Below are 19,234 nucleotides of genomic sequence, written 5' to 3'. Positions count from 1 at the left end.
AATGCCGGCATCCCAGAGAGAGTGGCCGAGAGGTCGGGGAGGCTCCCGGCGATGCCTGGCGAGGCGGGACTCTCGGACAGCGGGTGCCAGCGCCGCGCCGGCCGCGCCCCGGCCGCGGCAGGGCAGGGGGCTCGGGGCCGGGGCCGGGGTCGCCCCGCCGCGGTGCTCCCCTCGCCAAGGCCGCAGTGCCCCCGCGTGGAGCGTCGGGTGTGGGCTTGCAGGCTGTTGGCGGTCCGGGCCGCGGCGGAGGTCAGCGGGGAGAGGGAGGCGGGGCGAGCGCCCGGCCGGCGCTCGAGCTGCGAGGGCACAGCGGCTTGTCCGCGACCGGCAGTGGTTGTCGAGGCCCTCCTTCCAGCTGTAGAGTTTACCTATTGCAGGTATGGCTTGTTCCACAAAGCCTGGGAAGTGCGGCGGCCTGATGGCGAGAGAGAGCCCATTTGCTCTCTGTATACCGAGTCTCCTGGGCTGTTTCCAACCACCTGCATCTTAGCCCTGTTACCAGAAAAGTCCTTGTGGCTGATTTATAGTATTTCTGCCCATCAGGGAACCGTAACTTCATATTTTAGAAATGTGCCAGGCACTTGGGCTTGACTGGGACTGGGGCATGGGTTTTGCTCAGCCTCAGCTCCAGTCTGGTTTTGTCTGTCACAATTTTCCATTCTGTGCACAAAACACAGCATGTACCTGGGACTGGTCTCATTCCAATAACTTACTAACTCCTTACTAAAGAAGAACAAAGTCTACTGGCTTAGCTAGGCTTTTAAAATTTGATTTTAGTACAAACATGAACTTTAACACATTTGAGATGTCATAGTGATGTGTATATCATGTTGATAGCCATGTAAAATGTGTTTATGAATGCTGTCAATTCTGGCTGTATGTTGAAACAAAAGCACTGATTTTGTAAATTAACTGCAATGTATAAAGTACAGTCTTTTGAACATTATTGATTCACTACAGTAAAGCAATGTTACCTAGGGTTTTATTAAAATAATGCTTTCAAGAGAAATAGCTTCTTTGATGTCTCTGTGAATGACCTTGTTTGGAATATATATATATTTCTAATTACTCTAATATAAGACACTTCTCTGAGAGCTGGATTTTGGATAATGCTTTATTTTGCATAACAGCTCAAAGTAAGGTGTCCCAAATATTTTTAGCACTGTTATTGTCTTGGTATGTTTGATTCTTGATGGCTTGTGTTGTTACTGACAGTTATGACTCTTGAATTTGTACTTATTACAGCAAAATCACTTCAGTAGGAAGCAAGCCGCGTAAGAGTGGTTTTTTGTTTGTTTGTTTTCATATATCAACTAATTAAAAAGGGGATGGTTGCAATGTTGCATAGCATTTATCCTGGCACAATTCCAGGCCTTTACTGAATGGAGTCATGTAAGTAGTGTCAACTTAGTGCACAGACTACTGATTTTTCATTCCAATATCAGTGGATTTTTTTCCCTGTACTTTAAGGGTAATTGAGGAAAAGTCATAGGCATAATTTGTAACTTTGTGTTACCTAGGTGCTTCATAAATATTTTTTATGTACTTCCTGTTTTAAATCTAGTTTAAAGTACACTGTACCATTGGATTGTGTGGCTATGGGGCTTTTAAATACCAACACTCAAGCCTGTGTTCTGTGCTCCTTTTTATATATAGGGTTCTGTTCCATACGTCATGTTTCTGACTGTGGTGTGGAGAGTTAAATAACGAACAATACACTTTCTATTCATATATTTCATATCTGTTATTTATATGGTTTCTGTATTCCATTAACTCGGTATGCCTTAGATGATTTATCATTATAACAGCCCTGTGATACAAGGAAATATATTCAACCTATTTAAAAATATGATTTTGGTAAGCAGCATGTCTTTTACTATGAGTATTCTAAATAAAATTACACACAAAATAAAATTCTAAAGGTGGGTAGATGGACTCAGAGTCTATATTAAAAACTAATGTCATAGGAAATATGTACTGTCATAGGTATTAAGCAACTCCATCTGCCTGAGTCAGGTACCTGAACACCTGTAAGGATGTTACACACTAAATGTATTTACTAGCTGTAGGACGGTATGTAAATTCTATAGTGCTCAGAATTGAGACATTATTTCTAGGTGCCTTCTAGATTAGGATCCACAACCCTTCATAAAGTAAATAATGTTATCTGCACTGAGGTTAAAAGACAGCTTGGAATGGGGTTGAAGACATCCCTAAGTCTGAGAGACTGAATAAATCAGTATGCTGAAGGAATGTTTACATTAGGATCATAGAATCGCAGACTGGTTTGTGTTGGAAGGGACCTTAAAGACCATCTGGTTCCAACCCCCCTGCCATGGAACCTCCCACTAGATCATGTTGGATGGGGTTTTTGCACAGCCTGGCCTTGAATACTTCTAGGGATGGGGCATCCACAGCTTCTCTGGGTGACCTCTTCCAGTGCCTCACCACCTTCATGGTGAGGAATTTCTTCTTATATTTAACTAAACCTACTTTTTTTTTTTTTTTTTTTTTTTAAGTTTAAAACCATTACCCCTTGTCCTGTCACTACAATCCCTGACAAAGAGTCTTTCCTCATCATTTCTGTAGGCCCCCTTTAAATACTGAAAGGCTGCTATAAGGTCTACTTGGAGCTTTCTCTTCTTTAGGCTAAATAACCCCAACATTCTCAGCCTTTCCTCACAAGGATTCATTCTGCATTAGGAGTCTTCTTTGTTAGGAAATAATGCAGACTAATACTTTTGGATTTATAGGGTAAAATCATAGAATCATAGAATCATAGAATATCCTGAGTTGGAAGGGACCCATAAGGATCATAGAGTCCAACTCCTGGCACCGCACAGGTCTACCCAAAAGTTTAGACCATGTGACTAAGTGCACAGTCCAAATGCTTTTTAAACTCCGACAGGCTTGGTGCAGTGACTACTTCACTGGGGAGCCTGTTTCAGTGTGCAACCACCCTCTCGGTGAAGAACCTCTTCCTGATGTCCGGCCTAAACTTCCCCTGCCTGAGCTTAACACCGTTCCTGCGGGTCCTATCACTGGTGTTTACGGAGAATAGGTCCCCTGCCCCTCCACTCCCCCTCGCGAGGAAGTTGTAGACTGTGATGAGGTCTCCCCTCAGCCTCCTCTTCTCCAGGCTGAACAGGCCCAGTGACCTCAGCCACTCCTCGTATGTCTTCCCCTCTAGGCCCTTCACCATCTTCGTCGCCCTCCTCTGGACACTCTCCAACAGTTTAACGTCCTTTTTGTACTGTGGTGCCCGGAACTGCACACAGTACTCGAGGTGAGGCCACACCAGCGCAGAGTACAGCGGGACAATCACTTCCCTCGACCAACTAGCGATGCCGTGCTTGATGCACCCCAGGATACGGTTGGCCCTCCTGGCTGCCAGGGCACACTGCTGGCTCATATTCAACTTGCTGTCAACCACAACCTCCAGATCCCCCTCTGCGGGGCTGCTCTTCAGCATCTCGTCGCTCAGTCCGTCCGTATAGCCAGAGCTGCCCTGATTAGATGGTTAGATTCAAGTCCTACTAAGCATTTGGGAGGGTTTTTGCTTTGGGCTGCACTGAATACCCCCTAGGGAGGGCCTGGAGCTCATCAGATGCACTCCTAGAGCATGTCCAGCTAGTTTAATCCAAAGTTCAGTTAATGTGCTTTGAAATATCTTTGTGAACCGCGGGCTAGGGGAGCTCGCCCGGCCCCTCAGCACGGGCCGCCCGGACAGCTCCGCCGGGGGCCGCGGGCGGGAGGCGCTTCCCGCGGCCGCTCTCGGGCCGGCGGGGCCAAGGCCGAAGCAGGAGCGGCTTCAGGACGGCCCAGTTCCTACCAGCGGCAAAATCTCTAGGCTACGGGCATCGGCCAGGGAAGGGAGAGCCTTCTCCACCTTGACTGCGGCACCGGCGCCTGCTGCGCCCGCCGAAACCGAGCGGAGCCGATACTGCTGCTGCTGCCCGTCACGTTCCGCGGGGCAGAGCGCTCCTCCCGGCAGCGCCAGGCGGCGGGGGAGAGCTCGCGGACCTCCCTGCCTCGGGCCCCGGCAGGGACAGCGCCCGCTCTCACCGGCTGCCCAAGTTGCCGCCGGGGCCGGGCGCAGGCGGGGCTGGCGAGGGGCAGCGGGCAGGCCGCCGGCGGCAGGTCGTCCTGCGGCCCCCACGCCTGCCCTCGGCGCCCCCCCTCCGCCCGCCGCCCCCACCACGGCTCGGGCACCGCCCCCGCGGGCTCGGCGCAGGCGTCGCCCGTGGAGCCGGCGGGACGGGTGGGCCGGCGCGGGGCGCGGGCGGAGCGGGAGGCTGCCCGGCCGCTGCCTCCTCTCATGCCTTCACGGCAACAAAGGGCGCGCTGAGCGGCGGACGCAGGCGCCGGGCTGCCGGTTGCGCTGCCAGCGCGGTGGGCGCCGGGAGACGATGGCGAGGAAGGGGGAAGCCTCCGCGCCTCCCTACGGTAAGCGCCCGGGCACGGGGGAGAGACGGAGCGGGCGCTCGTGCGAAGAGAGCCGGATCCCGTGCCACCCTCCGGCCTATTTACGGTGCGGATCCATCGTGCAGCCAGCGGCGAGAGTTGGTTTCCCTGGGCAGATGCTGGGGATGTGTGTGGGGGTCATACGGGCCCCGGGCAGCCGGAACCCCTGAAGGCGCTGCGGCTCGCCCGGCTGGAAGAAGGCGGGACGGCTGGGCTCGGGGAGGGGAGCCGGTGGGCGCAGAGATGGGGGCGGGCAGGGCGAGAACCTCCTCCTCCCCTTCCTGCAGCAGGTGCTTTGCGGCCGCTTTGTCCGCGCCCGCCGGAGAAGGCCGTCCTGGGAAGGAGGAGGCTGCAGCTCACGCCCTGCCGAGGGCCCGCGGGCCGGCCGGCGGGCAGGCCGGCGGGCGGCAGGTGCGCGGCTCTCGGAAGGGCCGGCCGGTGGGCGCGCGGCGCCCGGCTCGTGGGAGCGGGGGCCGCGGGCCCTGGTGGGCCGTGGTACCGGGACCTGGCGGCGGGAGCCCGTTGCACTGGTGGCCCTGGTAGGGAGGGTTCTGGCGTTTTGGGCTGGGGACTGGGAGCTCTGCAGCCGTAGCAGAGGTACCCGGACTAAGCAAGCTCCGTGCCCTCAGTGGATCCTGCCAGCCCGCGCATAGGAGAAGGTCACCGGGGGCAAAACTTCATCACAGTGCTTGAGCCGTGCTCTAATTGCTCTTTGGAAGCTAATACGTTTGCCACAGAGGAGGCTGGTTTTGCAGAGCTTCTTAGCCTGTTTGAAAGTGTTGCTACAAAACCGATTTCCTTTTCCAAATATACATGAGATTTCCATAGCCAAAAAAAAAATAAGAATCTACAGAATGTGCAAACCCCCTTAGAAACAAGGCTTGTTTTCTGTGAGTCCCAAAGGCTGACTGTAATTGCCTGCGGTATAAAAGTGGGCAACAATGGCTTGATAAAACAGTCTTTGCCTTGATATCACAGGCGTGTTGTGTGGCATGTGTACAACTTGGAAAACTCAATTTTATAGTTCATCTCTATGGTCTGAACTGCGATCTGGCTAAAAAGGAATATTCATAGTTTGGCTTCCTTACACTTTGGACCTGATGGACAAAGCTGGTTAGTTTTCGTTTGTACAAATATGGTGTATGCAGAATAAAAATCTCGATCCCTCTCAATAGTAGACTCTACTATAATAATGGTGGTGTTTTTGTTTTGATTAATCAAACTGTCCAAAATAGGGAGCTTGCAAAAAAAAGAAAAAAAAGGTGGAGGCTGGTGACGAGTGGTGTCCCTCAGGGGTCCATCCCGGGACCAGTACTGGCTAATATCCTTACCAACAACATAGGCAATGGGATTGAGTGCACCCTCAGCAAGTTTGCAGATGACACTAAGCTAAGTGGTACAGTCAATGTAACAGAAGGAAGGGAAGCCATCCAAAGGAACCTGGACGAGCTTGGGAAGTGGGCCTATGTGAGCCTACTGAGGTTCAACTAAGTGCAGGGTGCTGCACCTGGGTCAGGGCAGTGCCAGACATGAGTACAGACTGGGAGAAGAACTCATTGAGAGCAGCCCTGAAGAGAAAGACTTGGTGGTTCTGGTGGACAATAAGCTTGACATGAGCCAGCAGTGCGCGCTTGCAGCCCAGAAGGCCAACTGCATCCTGGTCTTCAGCATCAGAGGAGTGGGCAGCAGGCTGAGGGAGGTGATTGTCCCCCTCTGCTCTGCCCTTGTGTGGCCCCCACCAGGAGTACGGCATCCAGGTCTGGGGCCCCCAACACAAGCAGAACGTGGAGCTGTTAGAATCATCTAGTTCCAACCCCCCTGCCATGGGCAGGGACACCTCCCACTAGACCAGGATGCTCAAAGCCCCATCCAACCTGGCCTTGAGCACTTCCAGTGATAGGGCATCCACAGCTTCTCTGTTCCAGTGCCTCCCGACCCCCATAGGAAATAATGTCTTCCTTATATCTAATCTAAATCTACCCTGTTTTAGTTTAAAACCATTACTTCTTGTCCTATCAATATACTCCCTGATAAAAGAGTCCCTCTCCAGCTATGACAGTTTTTTACATGCTGGTACTTCTTAGGAACAGTTAGAAGGAAAGACCCTTTTCATGTCTGCTTATCTACATAACTTAGTCCAGGAAAAGAATGATAGCTGCAACAAGTTTATTTTCAGATATGAATCTGAATTGGTACAAATTTAACGTGTATAATCTTTTGAAGTTCTTCTTTACTAGTCCACTTCTCAGGGTTTTCCTATTATTTCCAATTTCCATTAGTTAATTGGTCTGATTTCGTTCATGTCAGACAACTGGATATGTTCTGTGTTGCTCGAAGACATACGTGGTGGTAAGCACTGGACTTTTGCAGCTGAATGTCACCGGTTTTTCTGTAGACCCTGCAGTGAATCCTTACTCGGTAATTGATTATTACTTGGATGTGAAAATGCTTTTTTTACTGTGTATTTGCTCCTGAAGTGCAAAAGTACATAACATTCATGGTTGCTTAACTGTATTTACTATTGTTTTTCCTGTTGCTCAAGTGCCTGGCTCAGAGGCAGTCAGATTTACAAAATCTGCCTGTGTGAGTATCTAAAGACGTTTTTCCATAGCATCTGGATGTTGTGACAAGGATAGACTATGTTTGTATCAGCTTAATGCAATAATACAGAGCCATCTAGCAGGATAACATAAATTGGCTTAGAACTATTAAAGCACTTAAACATAAGATCCTGTGTATGACATTAGGAACGAGGTGTATGATGACATACAACTCTGCTTTGTTTAATACAATGAAGATAAACACATGCCCAAATTTGTTAACTGTTTCTTTTACAGTGAAAGCTAAGCAAGACAAAATAGCTGTGCATTGTACAAGTACATTGTACTTAAGCTTGGACATCAAGGTTTTTGCATTTACTCTTTTCCTGCTGAACTTATACTGGTTCATTAGGGACTTCAAAGATGTTTCAGTCACAGGTAGAAGAAACAGATGATGATTAGAATAGCCCTTCAAAGTTCCTTACAACTTTATTTTCTCTGATCACTTACTTGGGAGGTGGTCCAGTCTCAGCAAATTTGAGAGCCAGAACCTCTGATGAAAGACAGCGTTTGTGTGGGATGCTTCTATCCATGCTACCTTTTTCAGTGTCTGTAGAAGCTCCTGGTCAGGACACAGAAGACTGCAGTTAGCACTGCTGCAATATTCATTGCTTAAAAATTCATTCCTTATTACCTCTTGGATGGAGAAAATTAGTAGGCGAGACAGGAGATCTAGTCCACAGTACTAGATGGACTATGCTGACGTTAATGAACAAATGGGATTTCATTCAGGGTGGTATCATACAGACTACATAAACTCCATGAGGATAGTGGGAAAGCAGTGACAAGCGTAATAAATAATTACTGGGAAAAAATAGGTTTATTATAAACCAATGATTTACTTTTGTTAGGATGATAGGAAATAAATGCCTGGCAGCCATTAGAGTTACATGCATGTCTTAGATATTTAAGTCATCTTAGGCAACAAATCCTCAAATAAACTGAGTGTAATTTCAAACCAAAGACCTCTGCAACCTAAACTTTTTTAATGTTTTTGCTTTATTTTTTTTCCATGTGGTTCAGTCTGAGTTTGTTGGTACCAAGCTTTTATGATCTTGGAATTTCATAAAGGTACAAATACAGATATAAATAAATAAGATATAAATATAGAAGTATAGTTATAAACATATGTCTTTATGCCTGAATAATAGAATACTGAATAATAGAATTCTGAATAATAGAACTGCAATCCTTATGAAACATCAGATATGTTTTTTTCATACCACATTAAGCTGCTATGGCACTGTACAGCAGCTGGACTGCTACAAGCATCCACAAATAAAGGCAGCCAGGAGAAAATCTCTCTGGATACTCCAATAGAGCCTACTGCTGATGTAGAAATTCACTTCTGTTCCCATACAAATTCTAAGGAGTTCTTGTGGGCAAGGATAGGATGCTACTGACTGTTATTAGCAACTCAGGGAAGGCCACACTGCAATATTTGGTCATCTCCAACCTTGATCCACATAAGTGAAGTCATCCTTTCTGTCCTAGATTGTGCCAAAGAAAGCTGCAACAAGTAACCGCACTCTTTGAGTATACTCTGAGCAGTTACTGTAAAGTCAGAGCTCTTTTAATGTACTAAAACTTGAAACCGTGCCTTTGAAAACCTCAGGCAGTTGCCAAGACATGGAAATTTGGCCTGAAGAAGTCATCTCCCTGAAAACGACCGATGACTAAAGCTCTCAAAAGATGTTCAGTGGGTTACTTCTCTAGCAGGAGGTACCATGCTTGTACCTATTTCTTAAACCAGGAGCTAGATAATAGTGTTAAAGTATATCGTTTGGTATGTGGCTCTGACATAGTAAAGGTGGAAATGTGTTTATGCCTTAGGAGCATGTGTCTCCAGAAACAGGAGCTCTAACAGATGAGCTGGCCAAAATTCTCCTTGTCTCTTCTGCATAGCATGTAATATATAGAAGAAAGCAAGTATCTTTTTCAGGTTAACAGCTTCCTTCTGGGCCAATTGCACACAGTGCATTTAGACTTGTACAAGCTGATGTGCCATGAAATCTGGTAGCTGAATTAGTGTTCTTCATAATCATTATACTTTGACATAAGTGAATATGCTAAATAATAGCTCTGGTACTTATTATTTAATATTATTTGTACTGGGTGTTACAGTAAAATTATTATTTTTTTTTATCACTTGTATTTTTCTATGAGAGAATTTCTTGGATGTGATCTGAATGTTAAAAAGCAGCTGACTAACAGTGTAGAAAAATACACTGTTTATTTTTAGACTTTTTTCCCCAGCAGAATGATAAATAGCTTCATTGCCATTGCTTTGCTGTAGCATACAAAAGGCAATGAGCTGTGTCTGTGAATACCCCTCTTTGTTGGTTTCAGTACAATGCAATATCTGTGCTAGCATCTAGACAACTGCTATAAACAGTAAAATGATAAAAGTGCTATCTCCCTGTGACCAATACTCTTGAACTGTAGTAATATTTATCCCCATTAGCAATTTGAAGGGTTGGTGGGAATTTGTGAGTTAATAAAATGTTTAGACATATACATTTATATATATGTATTCAGGAAAATATGTAGGTAATATATACATATGTATATTTCCTTGCTAACATTTTTCTGGCATCTATCCAGGTTCATGGGAATTGAGAACTAAACTGAGACAAAACATCGATACAGAATTAATAAAGCCACAAATACAGTTTGATTCAGAAAACAAGTAACGTAATATGCGCATACATTGCATTTCTGTTTATGTAGTTCATGCCAAGTAGACACTTGCTAATTTATTCTGATAGGCTCTTCACAAATGACAACAGGAATGTAAGACTAGTCTAACATCTTGCCACAAGCTTGAGGCTAGCCACCGTATTAGAACGCCAAACTGAGGGAGAACGTCCATCTCAGCCGCTGTTCTGAAGCTTATTTTGTAGAGAAAAAAAAAAAAAAGCTACTGAAAACTGTTGGCTTTTTCTTCTTATCCCCTTGCAATGAAAGGTTTCCTTTTCAACAAACGGAATCAAAAAATATGTAGGTAGTGAAGTGGTGCTTTGGGATACTGAAAAACAAAACAGAAAGATAAATCAATGAAAGTTACTTAAGAACAAACAGAATTCTGCAACGAGTGAATCTCTAACTGGGGATAGCAAACAAACAACTAAAACCTGTAGAATTCTGGGCCAGGAGTTATCACTGAAGCTGTGTAGTATACCTGGAAACGTGGCTTTGGAAGTGGAAGGAAATAAACCATGCAGCTGCCAAGAGGCCCAAGCTTCCAATTCACTACAGCTTTTAGGGCTTTAGGGCTCAACACAGATTTTCCAACACTGTAAAAACTCTGTTCCCATATAGATTGAAAAAGAGAAATGGTTTAGAAAATAGATGCTTCATCTTATGATTCTGATTCTGATAAAGAGACTAGGAAAATGTAAGCTAATGCTTACTTTATTCTCATAGCTATTTTTGTCTCCAAAAACAATTGTCAAGCTTTTTCTAATCTGTACATTACCTTCTTGACTTTGGCTATTTTCCTGTGGTTTAGGAAAATAATAATATATATTGATTCTAATAAATATTAATAATTTAATACTATTTAATAATAGATTATTTGATTACTAATGATTAATACTTGATAATAAACAACTCATTGATAATAAATATTAATACATAAATGCTGATAAATATTAACAATAAATAATATTAAGATGATAGTATATATTTATTTAACAATCAGATTATCTTTCCCAACTAGATATGTTACACTTTCAGATACTTCTCACATGTTTTAGAAAAAACAGAACTTAAAACTGAATCAACCGGTTGTTGCTAGCTTCTAGGAAACTGAGAAATTGAAAAGAGAAGAATTTGAGTTGAAGATAATAGTAAAACAAAAAAGTAAAGATCATACAGTAACTCAATAATACAATATTGTTGTAAAAAGGAGAGGGTACCCTTCTGTTCCTGAAAATGAAGAACTCGGGAAGGTTACTCCACAAAGGTTACTCCACAAAGGTTACTCCACAAAGCCTCGTATTATGAATTGTGAAAACAGTGTATTCTTCCAAAAAATAAGAATATTTTCCCACAAAAAAAATCCTATTTCTTCAACAGAAACTTTTATTTTTCTTTAAAAAGATTTAAAATCTGATAAAATAAGATATTTTAATAAAATAAGATATAATAATAAAATCTGATAAAATAAGATTCTGCTGCAGAATTAGAGATAGCAACACATATATATGTCAGTGCATCAAATGTTTCTTCTATAGGTGACGCATCTGTGAAGAAAGAGTTTGACTAAAGACAAATATTTTTTTTTACCTATTTATGAGTGAGCTGTTAGTAATGATCTATAACCTGATCATAATTGTGCTTTGTTTATATGAGATGCTATCTCTTTAAATATTGTATACTCATTATACAACTGTGTTGCAAATAGGAATGAAATTAAAGCTGTAGACCCAAACCATCAAAACGTTTTCATGTGTGAATATAGTGGTTTATATATGTTTGTGTGGCAGAACTGAGACCATTGCTGTTACTGTACTAATATTATGCATATTATAATGTTAGGTTATTGTAATAACATCTAGCACTAAATAAGATTTTCTTTACACTAGAACAGGATTCCAGTGAATTTAGATTTGTCTTTGGTCAATGCTTCAAACTGTATGCGCTGCTTAAAAGTTTGCACAATTAAAAGTAGCACTTTTAAAATTTGGCACTTATGAAAAGAATATTATTTCAGGCAAAATTAAGAATGCAGACTTGCGTTAATGTACAACATGCTGTAGATAAATTACTTCTCTGTGCTTCTCATTATAGGTTTAACAAATAGAGCTCATGGTATTGTTGTTTTGCACTACACAGTAATATGACATTTTCTTTTGCAAATAATGATTAATAAGGATTAAATATATTTTATCACAGATAATAATTAAATACCACCAAATTATCATTACTTTGCATAACTTCTTTCAGAGAAGGAACTGTTTCTTGGTTTTGTTGTTGCCGCTTCCCAGGTGCAGGACCCAGCACTTGCTCTTGCTAAACTTCATGAGGTTGGTGATTGCCCAGCTCTCCAATCTGTCCAGATCTCTCTGCAATGCCTTTCCACCCTCAATGGAGTCAACAGCTCCTCCCAGTTTAGTATCATCAGCAAATTTGCTCAAAACACCTTCTAGTCCTACATCCAAATCATTTATAAAAACAACAGTACAGTGCAGTTTCAACAGTACACATCTGACCTAGAGCAAAATAAACATGAGTGAAAGACTAGGAATTTGACGTTTCCTTTTGTGTTACATTTGCATTGTATATCACCATCAGAACTCTAATTTTTTAAAAGGTAACTGTTGGTGACCTCACTATAATCATATTTAGAATACAAGATTTCTACCAGTATGAATTTGTACTTGACATCCAGCTGTGAATTCTCTGTAATGTACAAATCTTCCCTGCAGGGAAAACTGCCATTTACTTTTGGCAGAACTTCGCTAGTGATAAACATCATCAGCAAGTTGTTGGAGGTGATGTTATTCATTTGTAGGTAGAAAGCACATTACAGCAGATTTTCTGTAGAGCTGAAAGTTATTTGCACATCTTTTCCAAATCTTCTGTTGAATTCTAGATCTATAAGCACTTTGGCTGGGAGAAAATCTTCCTGTAAAAGCACTGAGTATGACTAATGTTGCCATGGACTATCACATTGGTTAGCGTGTTAGGTTGACCTTGGCTAGCCATCAGGTGCCCACCACACAGATCTCTCACTCCCCCTCATCCACAGGATGGGGAGAAGATACCATTAAACATCTTGTGGGTTGAGATAAGGACAGGGAGATCACTCACCAAATACCAACACAGACAAAACAGACTCAGCGTGGAAAAGATTAGTTTATTGACAATAAATAACAGTTAAGCAGTGAGAACTGAAAGCAAACTAAAACCTCCTTTCCCTTTATCCTCCTCCTCCTGTTTCCTCTCCCTGAGCTGTGCAGGGGAATGGGAGCTGCAGTCAGCTCATAACACTTTGTCATCTGCTGCACCTTCACGGTCATTCTCTGCCCCTGCTTCACATGGGGTCCCTCCCATGAGATGCCATCCTCCACAAACTGATCTTGCGCAGGCTTCCAACGGACGGCAATTCTTCAAGAATTGCTCCAATATGGATATGTACCATGGGGTCCATTCATCAGGAGCAAACTGCTCCAACACAGGTCCCCCATGGGTGGCAGCTCCCCCCAAATTCCTTGCTTCTGTGTGGGTTCCTCTCTGTGGGCTGCCGCGTGGAGATCTGCTCCACTGTGCTACGCATGGGCTGCAGGGGGACAGCCTGCTTCACCATGGGCCTCTCCATAGGCTGCAGGGAAACTTCAGCTTGGGCACCTGGAGCACCTCCTGCCCTCCTTCTGCAGTGACCTTGGTGTCACTGATCCTGCAGACACAAGGCTGTTTCTCAGTCCTCTCTCCCAGCTCCTGTTATGCAGCAGTTTTTCCCCATTCTTAAATCTTCTGTCCCAGAAGCACAACCAGCATCGCTCATTTGCTTGGCTTTGGTCAGCAGTGGGTCCCTCTGGGACTTCTCTAACATGGGGCAACTTCTGGACTTCTCACAGAGGCCACCCCTGCATCCCCTCCTTGCTACCAAAACTTTGCCACATAAACCCAATACAGTTATAGAAAACATCAGGAACCATTTAATAGATAAGGGAAGCCTCTTGTTTTCATTCAGTTTGCTTTTAATAAGTTGTATGTTGCTCAAGACATAAAACTTGTAGACTGTATAAGGAGAAGCTCATACTTCAGGAAATATAATGACCATTTTTCCATTCACTTTCTTAATCAACTAATGCACTCATAATAATTGTAAATGCAACTGTATGGATACAGCCAGTATCTACTGACAAAGTATCAGAGGTATCCCAAAATATCTCAATACCTAACGTTCAGAACTGTTTTTGGTTCAATGTGTTTATTTCTGATGCTGAACTGTGAAAAACAATTGCACTAGTTCAAACACTGGAAATATGAGTAGGGTGGAATGTGAGCTATGGGTTTTGCTTGAATTCTGTAGCAAGTAGGAAGTTTTCAAAGGGAAAAAAAATCCAGACAAAGAGGTGAAGAAAGTGTCTTTTTTTTTCTCCCTCTTGAATCTGAATACTGGCTTTTATTCTTAATGTGAAAACACAGAATTGTTTTGCTGTTCCAACAGAAACTGGATAATGACTAAAGTAGGGCTTAGCAGGGTAGTGAACAAAATCATAGTGAGAGAGACAGAGACTATCTCTTGATGTAAAATAATTGACAAACAGGACTGATAAATATTGACTTCCATACTTGATAACCATTGTTATCAAACAATATCAGACAATTCATTTTGTCTGTTAGTAATAAGAAATTATTGTGGTTTAGGTAACATATTTTTTTTTCTCCATACGAGTTCATTATTGCATTTCTTAAAGCATTCATGGTATATGTATTATCATCTTAAACTTCATTTTGCTGATACATGCTCATTATCTACATGGTTCTGTCTAGAAATCAAGTGGGGCTTATTCTGTTTCTTTGTAGGCATTCAGGAATTATTTAGTGTTTTCTCTGAAAATCAAAGCCAAGTAATAATGCATTATAACTACCAAGTGCTCATCTGTACTATTTTCTAGGGTTATAGTTTTATCCATTTGGGTTCAGTTGATGGGAATGTACGCTTCAGTTAGAGAATACTTGAGTGCGTCTATTTTCTTTAGCAGGAATTAATGGTTAAGATCAAGTCATGTTATAGCTTGTCAAGAATTTACAGAATTGCTATGCTTTAGATTCAGTATTTTAATCCATAGATGGATTTTGGAATAGCTTGTTCCTTTTCTCAGCTGTCAAAATGAAGACAGTCCAATTTCAACTTAATGCCCTTCAGTTGCCTACTGAGTATAATTTGTGACAGAGTTTTCTTTAGTGGAGAACACATGGATAGCTCTGCTGCCATTCTTGAACACCTGATTGGTATTGTAAACCTTCATACACTTACGTTAAAGTTTGTCCTTCCATGTGTCCTACTGCATCATCTCATTCCCATCTCCCTTGTCAACCTGATTAAGGCATTTCCATTCCCACTTGCTTTGAAGTTCACCCATCTTTTTGTTTTTTTTTTTTTCTTTCTACAGAATCACTTTTGTTCCAATTAATCAAGCTGCATTAATTGTGATTTAGATGGAGATCTAGCATTGTATCTTTTAAGCTAGAGTGCAAATAATACTGTTGCTGTGTTGGCAGAGGAGAAAGTCTAGAAGGCTGTGCTGGAACACTACACTGTAAGACAAGATACAGGCTGTCAGGAAATAACTAAAGCATAGAAAATATGCATTAAAATAGTACCGATAGAATCCTAAGTGCATTAAGCCCTGCCATCCTTGCAATAGTGATTTTTGGGTAGACCTGTGTGGTGCCAGGAGTTGGACTCAATGATCCTTATGGGTCCCTTCCAACTCGGGATACTCTATGATTCTATGATTCACAAAAAAAGTAGCATTGCTAGTGCACAGATCAAACATTTTTAGCAATAGCATTAAGCTTGTTTAGAGGAACCTAAATGGATGAACACTTGCAATTGTTTTACAACCAGTAGTATGAACCGTACCTTTCCTGAAAACTGCTGCAGATCTAGTTTTCTCAAGTGTTGTGACCTAAAACTGGACTTTTCTTAACCTCTTTTTGCTATTAGAAGTTCTGTTCAGGTAGATTTTGAAGGCTACAGGTATTGTCCAGAATTCCTGGATCCCTTTATTGTTCCAGCAAGTTGGGTGCTTTTATCCTTTCTGGTCCTCTTCAGAAATAGTGAACATAAGCCCTGCATTGGCAGCTGTTAGAACCATCGCATATGTGCTATGCTGTGTATATGCAGGTCTAAGAGGGCTGATGCTCTTGGAGGTACAGGCTTACTCTGCACGTTCTATGCATCCTCTTTGGTGTGGGTGTCATAAATCTGTGTTTCCAGGAAAAGTCAGATCTACTGTTTATTAACTTAGCTGTTGTTACAGAACCTGGAGGATTTACTTCTTGTAGTACAGGATATCATATCTACATTCCTTCAGTTCCCCAGATACCATGGAAAAGCCTGTTTGTCTAACTTGGAAAGGAGTTGTGGTGGGTTTGAGTCAAATGACCCAGCATATGTGATCCAGGGATTGGTTCCCAGGAAGCAGGGTGGGAGTGTTATGTTCTCAGTATTAAGATACAGATTATATAGCAACTGATTATTGAGTCTGGTCATCTGTAAATGGGTCCTGAAATGTTCATTGTTGAAGAGAAACACATTTACACAAAAACTGAAGTGAAAGACTACCACATTACTACTACATTAACACCAGTGAAATCAAATATTCAAAAAATAGAAAGTACCAGAGTTAAGGTATTCCAAAAGTAGCACCCTAATGCATATGCACAGTTATATAGTCTTTCATTACATGATGGCATGCTGTCTGTTGAACATGTGAAATACAGTATTTTCCTTCTAAAGGCTTGGGGATGTTCCGGGATACAAACAGATGTATTCTTGACATAATACATATTTCCTGGAAATTTTAAACTTCAGTGATGATGAGTGCTACAGATTTACAAAGAAAATACATTTCAATGTGATTAAAATGATATTTTTTTTTCGTATCTTTCTTGGAAATATTTGGATAGTTTAGCTAGAGATTTTCCTGAAAGTCTTGGTGGGAGGAACCAAACTGGCATACCAAATTCTAACTGGTCAAGCTGAAAATGTTTAAAATGGTAACTAACTGGAAGCCAGAGCCTATAGCGAGAACTATATTAACCATATTTTTGTCTTTTGGCAATGTATCATGGCACATAAATGACCTCTAAGTTGTCAAACACAGTGGTTTGAAATTAGGGAATTTATAATGGTGATAGTGTTCTGATGCTAATTAGCTATAGTGTGAACACTTACACTGGAGGTCAGAGATTGTGAGTTTTGTCATATGTTAATGGAAAACACTACAGATCGTGAAGTGGCTGATGAATCTACCAACTTTCCATTGTCTCACAACAGATGAATGTTTATTACTCGAGTAATCTTCTGTGTGGATAATGCTCTTCTGATTCAGACTTGTAGAGTCCCATGTGACCAATCAACAGACCCCAACAGTGGAAGACATTTCAGAGAAGATGGGCAAGAGTGAGCTCAGGGAAGAACAAAAAGAATGAGCATAAGTTGTCATTAGAAAAGCTGATCTTGCCTCAACAAAGGGGACTCTAGGGTAACCTTTTGTTTTTGATATACAGTGGGTCACAGAGTTGTTTAAGTGGCCTTTTCTGAGTTGTTTAAGTGGCATTTTCAGTAATATCTTTCTGAGCTAGCCAGACCAGGATGCAAGGTGGGAAAATGTATATGTGGCTCAGCCCATTATCAAGTATAAAAACTGACCACCCAACAAAAAGAGCTTTGAAGAAACCAACAGGCTTGAGCTGGCTTTGACCCACGTATTCTTTCCTGGTGACTGTGGATGCTTGGCATCCTGTTGGTGGAATGTATGGACGCTGGTAATAGGAATCATGTTTGTATCATGATCCCAACTGTATGTTGAAATATACAATAAATATATGAAATTCTACCCTTCTTTAAAAAGGGTGGAAAGGAGGACCCAGGGAACTACAGACCAGTGAGCCTTACCTCTGTACCTGGCAAGATTATGGAAAAGATCCTCCTGGAAGCAATGTTGAGGCACATTCAAGACAAAGAGGTGATCCTTAAGTCCTACTACTGGGGAATATCTAGAATATTTTGATCAGAGAGTATTAAACTCTGACACTAATGGACTCTGACACCCTGTGCTGGGTCTGTCTGGGATGGAGTTAACTTTCCCTGCAGCAGCCCTTACAGTGCTGTGGTCTGCACTTGTAGCTAGAACAGCACTGGTATCACACCAGTGTTGTGTCTATTGCTGCATAGTACTGGCACTGCATCAGGACTCCCTCCAAGCCCCCAAGAGCCAGCAGGCTCGGGGTGGGCAAGTGATGGGGAGGAGACATCACCAGGGCAGCTGACCTAAACTGACCAAAGGGATATTCCATGCCATATGATGTCACATTCAGCAATAAATGGTGGGAAAGGGGGGCGGCTCTTGGTGTGGAAGCGTCTGTCCTCCTGAACAACCACTACAAGTATTGAGGCCCTGCTTCCCAGGATGTGGCCTAACATTGCTCATTGATGGGAAGTAGAGAGCAACGGCTTTTGTCTCTCTGTGCTTCCACCCGGCCTTTGCTTTTTTTTCCTTTCCTTTCTTTTTTCCCTCTCCTTTTTCCCTTTAATTAAATTATCCTTATCTCAAACCTTGAGCTCTTTGTGTCGTATTTTCTCCCCCTTCCTCTTTGAGGAAGGGGAGTGAGAGAGTGGCCATGGTGGAACTCAGTTGCCCACCTGAGTAAAACCACCACACACCCCACAAGGGGAAAAAATCCCATTTTCCATGGCTGAATTTAAGCCATGCTTATTTGCTGTGAGTTGAATATGTTTGTTCAATTTTGTGCTCTTGCCTAGATATCAGGTTTTCTAGCTAGTCAATTCCAAATTCACGTTTTTAAAGGCTACCACTATCATGAAGTAAGTCTATGGTGACTGTAAATGATAAGCATCTTCCCCAGTTTGACTGCTATTAAAAAAAATAAAATCCCAAAGCTTTAAAACCTAGTTAACCTTCACAGCCTTATTCAAAAATAACAATAATTTTCTTGCATCTGTAATTTTATGGCTTTTTAAAGTTGCTTTTCAGTTTTGTTTTCTAATTTGGCAAAGCAGTGTATATACTACTCAGCATATCCCTGAGCTAGATATTAAAACAATCATCTTTTCTCTGAAATAGTTGTGATATGATATAAAATAAATCCACTTATAGATCCAGATGTACTGTTTGTTTATGTAGCATAACTTTCTTTTGAAACAGCAGTGGGGAGTTGTGTTTTTCTTGATTATACCGTCACCCAATGATTTGGCGGTAAGTCTGATGAAGCAACTAGTACGCTGAAAAATGTCTGATAGAGTAGCCCTCGCCTTTGGATGTAGTATTACGGTATCCTAAGACAAAGCCATGCCTTCTGCAGTCCCATTCAGACCCATTGTGTGTACTCCTTTCCTCCCTTTTCTATGGAAACTTGTGCTTAGAATGCTGAAAACTAACTCTTACAAAAAAAAAAATAGTTTC

At 42.6% G+C, this 19,234-nt stretch overlaps 1 protein-coding gene across 1 annotated transcript in view; it reads left to right on the top strand.

Moving 5' to 3' along the window:
- Positions 1-4,257: 4,257 nt before the first annotated feature.
- The window catches only part of SLC44A5 (solute carrier family 44 member 5), an 88,424-nt gene continuing 73,447 nt past the window's right edge, over positions 4,258-19,234 (top strand). Inside the window, exon 1 of the mRNA XM_040565638.1 lies at positions 4,258-4,446. Within this exon, the coding sequence (XP_040421572.1) occupies positions 4,410-4,446 (37 nt within the window). The 5' untranslated portion in view covers positions 4,258-4,409. The remainder of the gene's footprint in view (positions 4,447-19,234) is intronic.

The sequence above is a fragment of the Cygnus olor genome, chromosome 8 (genome assembly GCF_009769625.2).
Source record: "Cygnus olor isolate bCygOlo1 chromosome 8, bCygOlo1.pri.v2, whole genome shotgun sequence".
Classification (NCBI taxonomy): domain Eukaryota; kingdom Metazoa; phylum Chordata; class Aves; order Anseriformes; family Anatidae; genus Cygnus; species Cygnus olor.
Note: the sequence above shows the minus strand (reverse complement) of the source record. Positions and strands in the feature narration are given on the sequence as shown.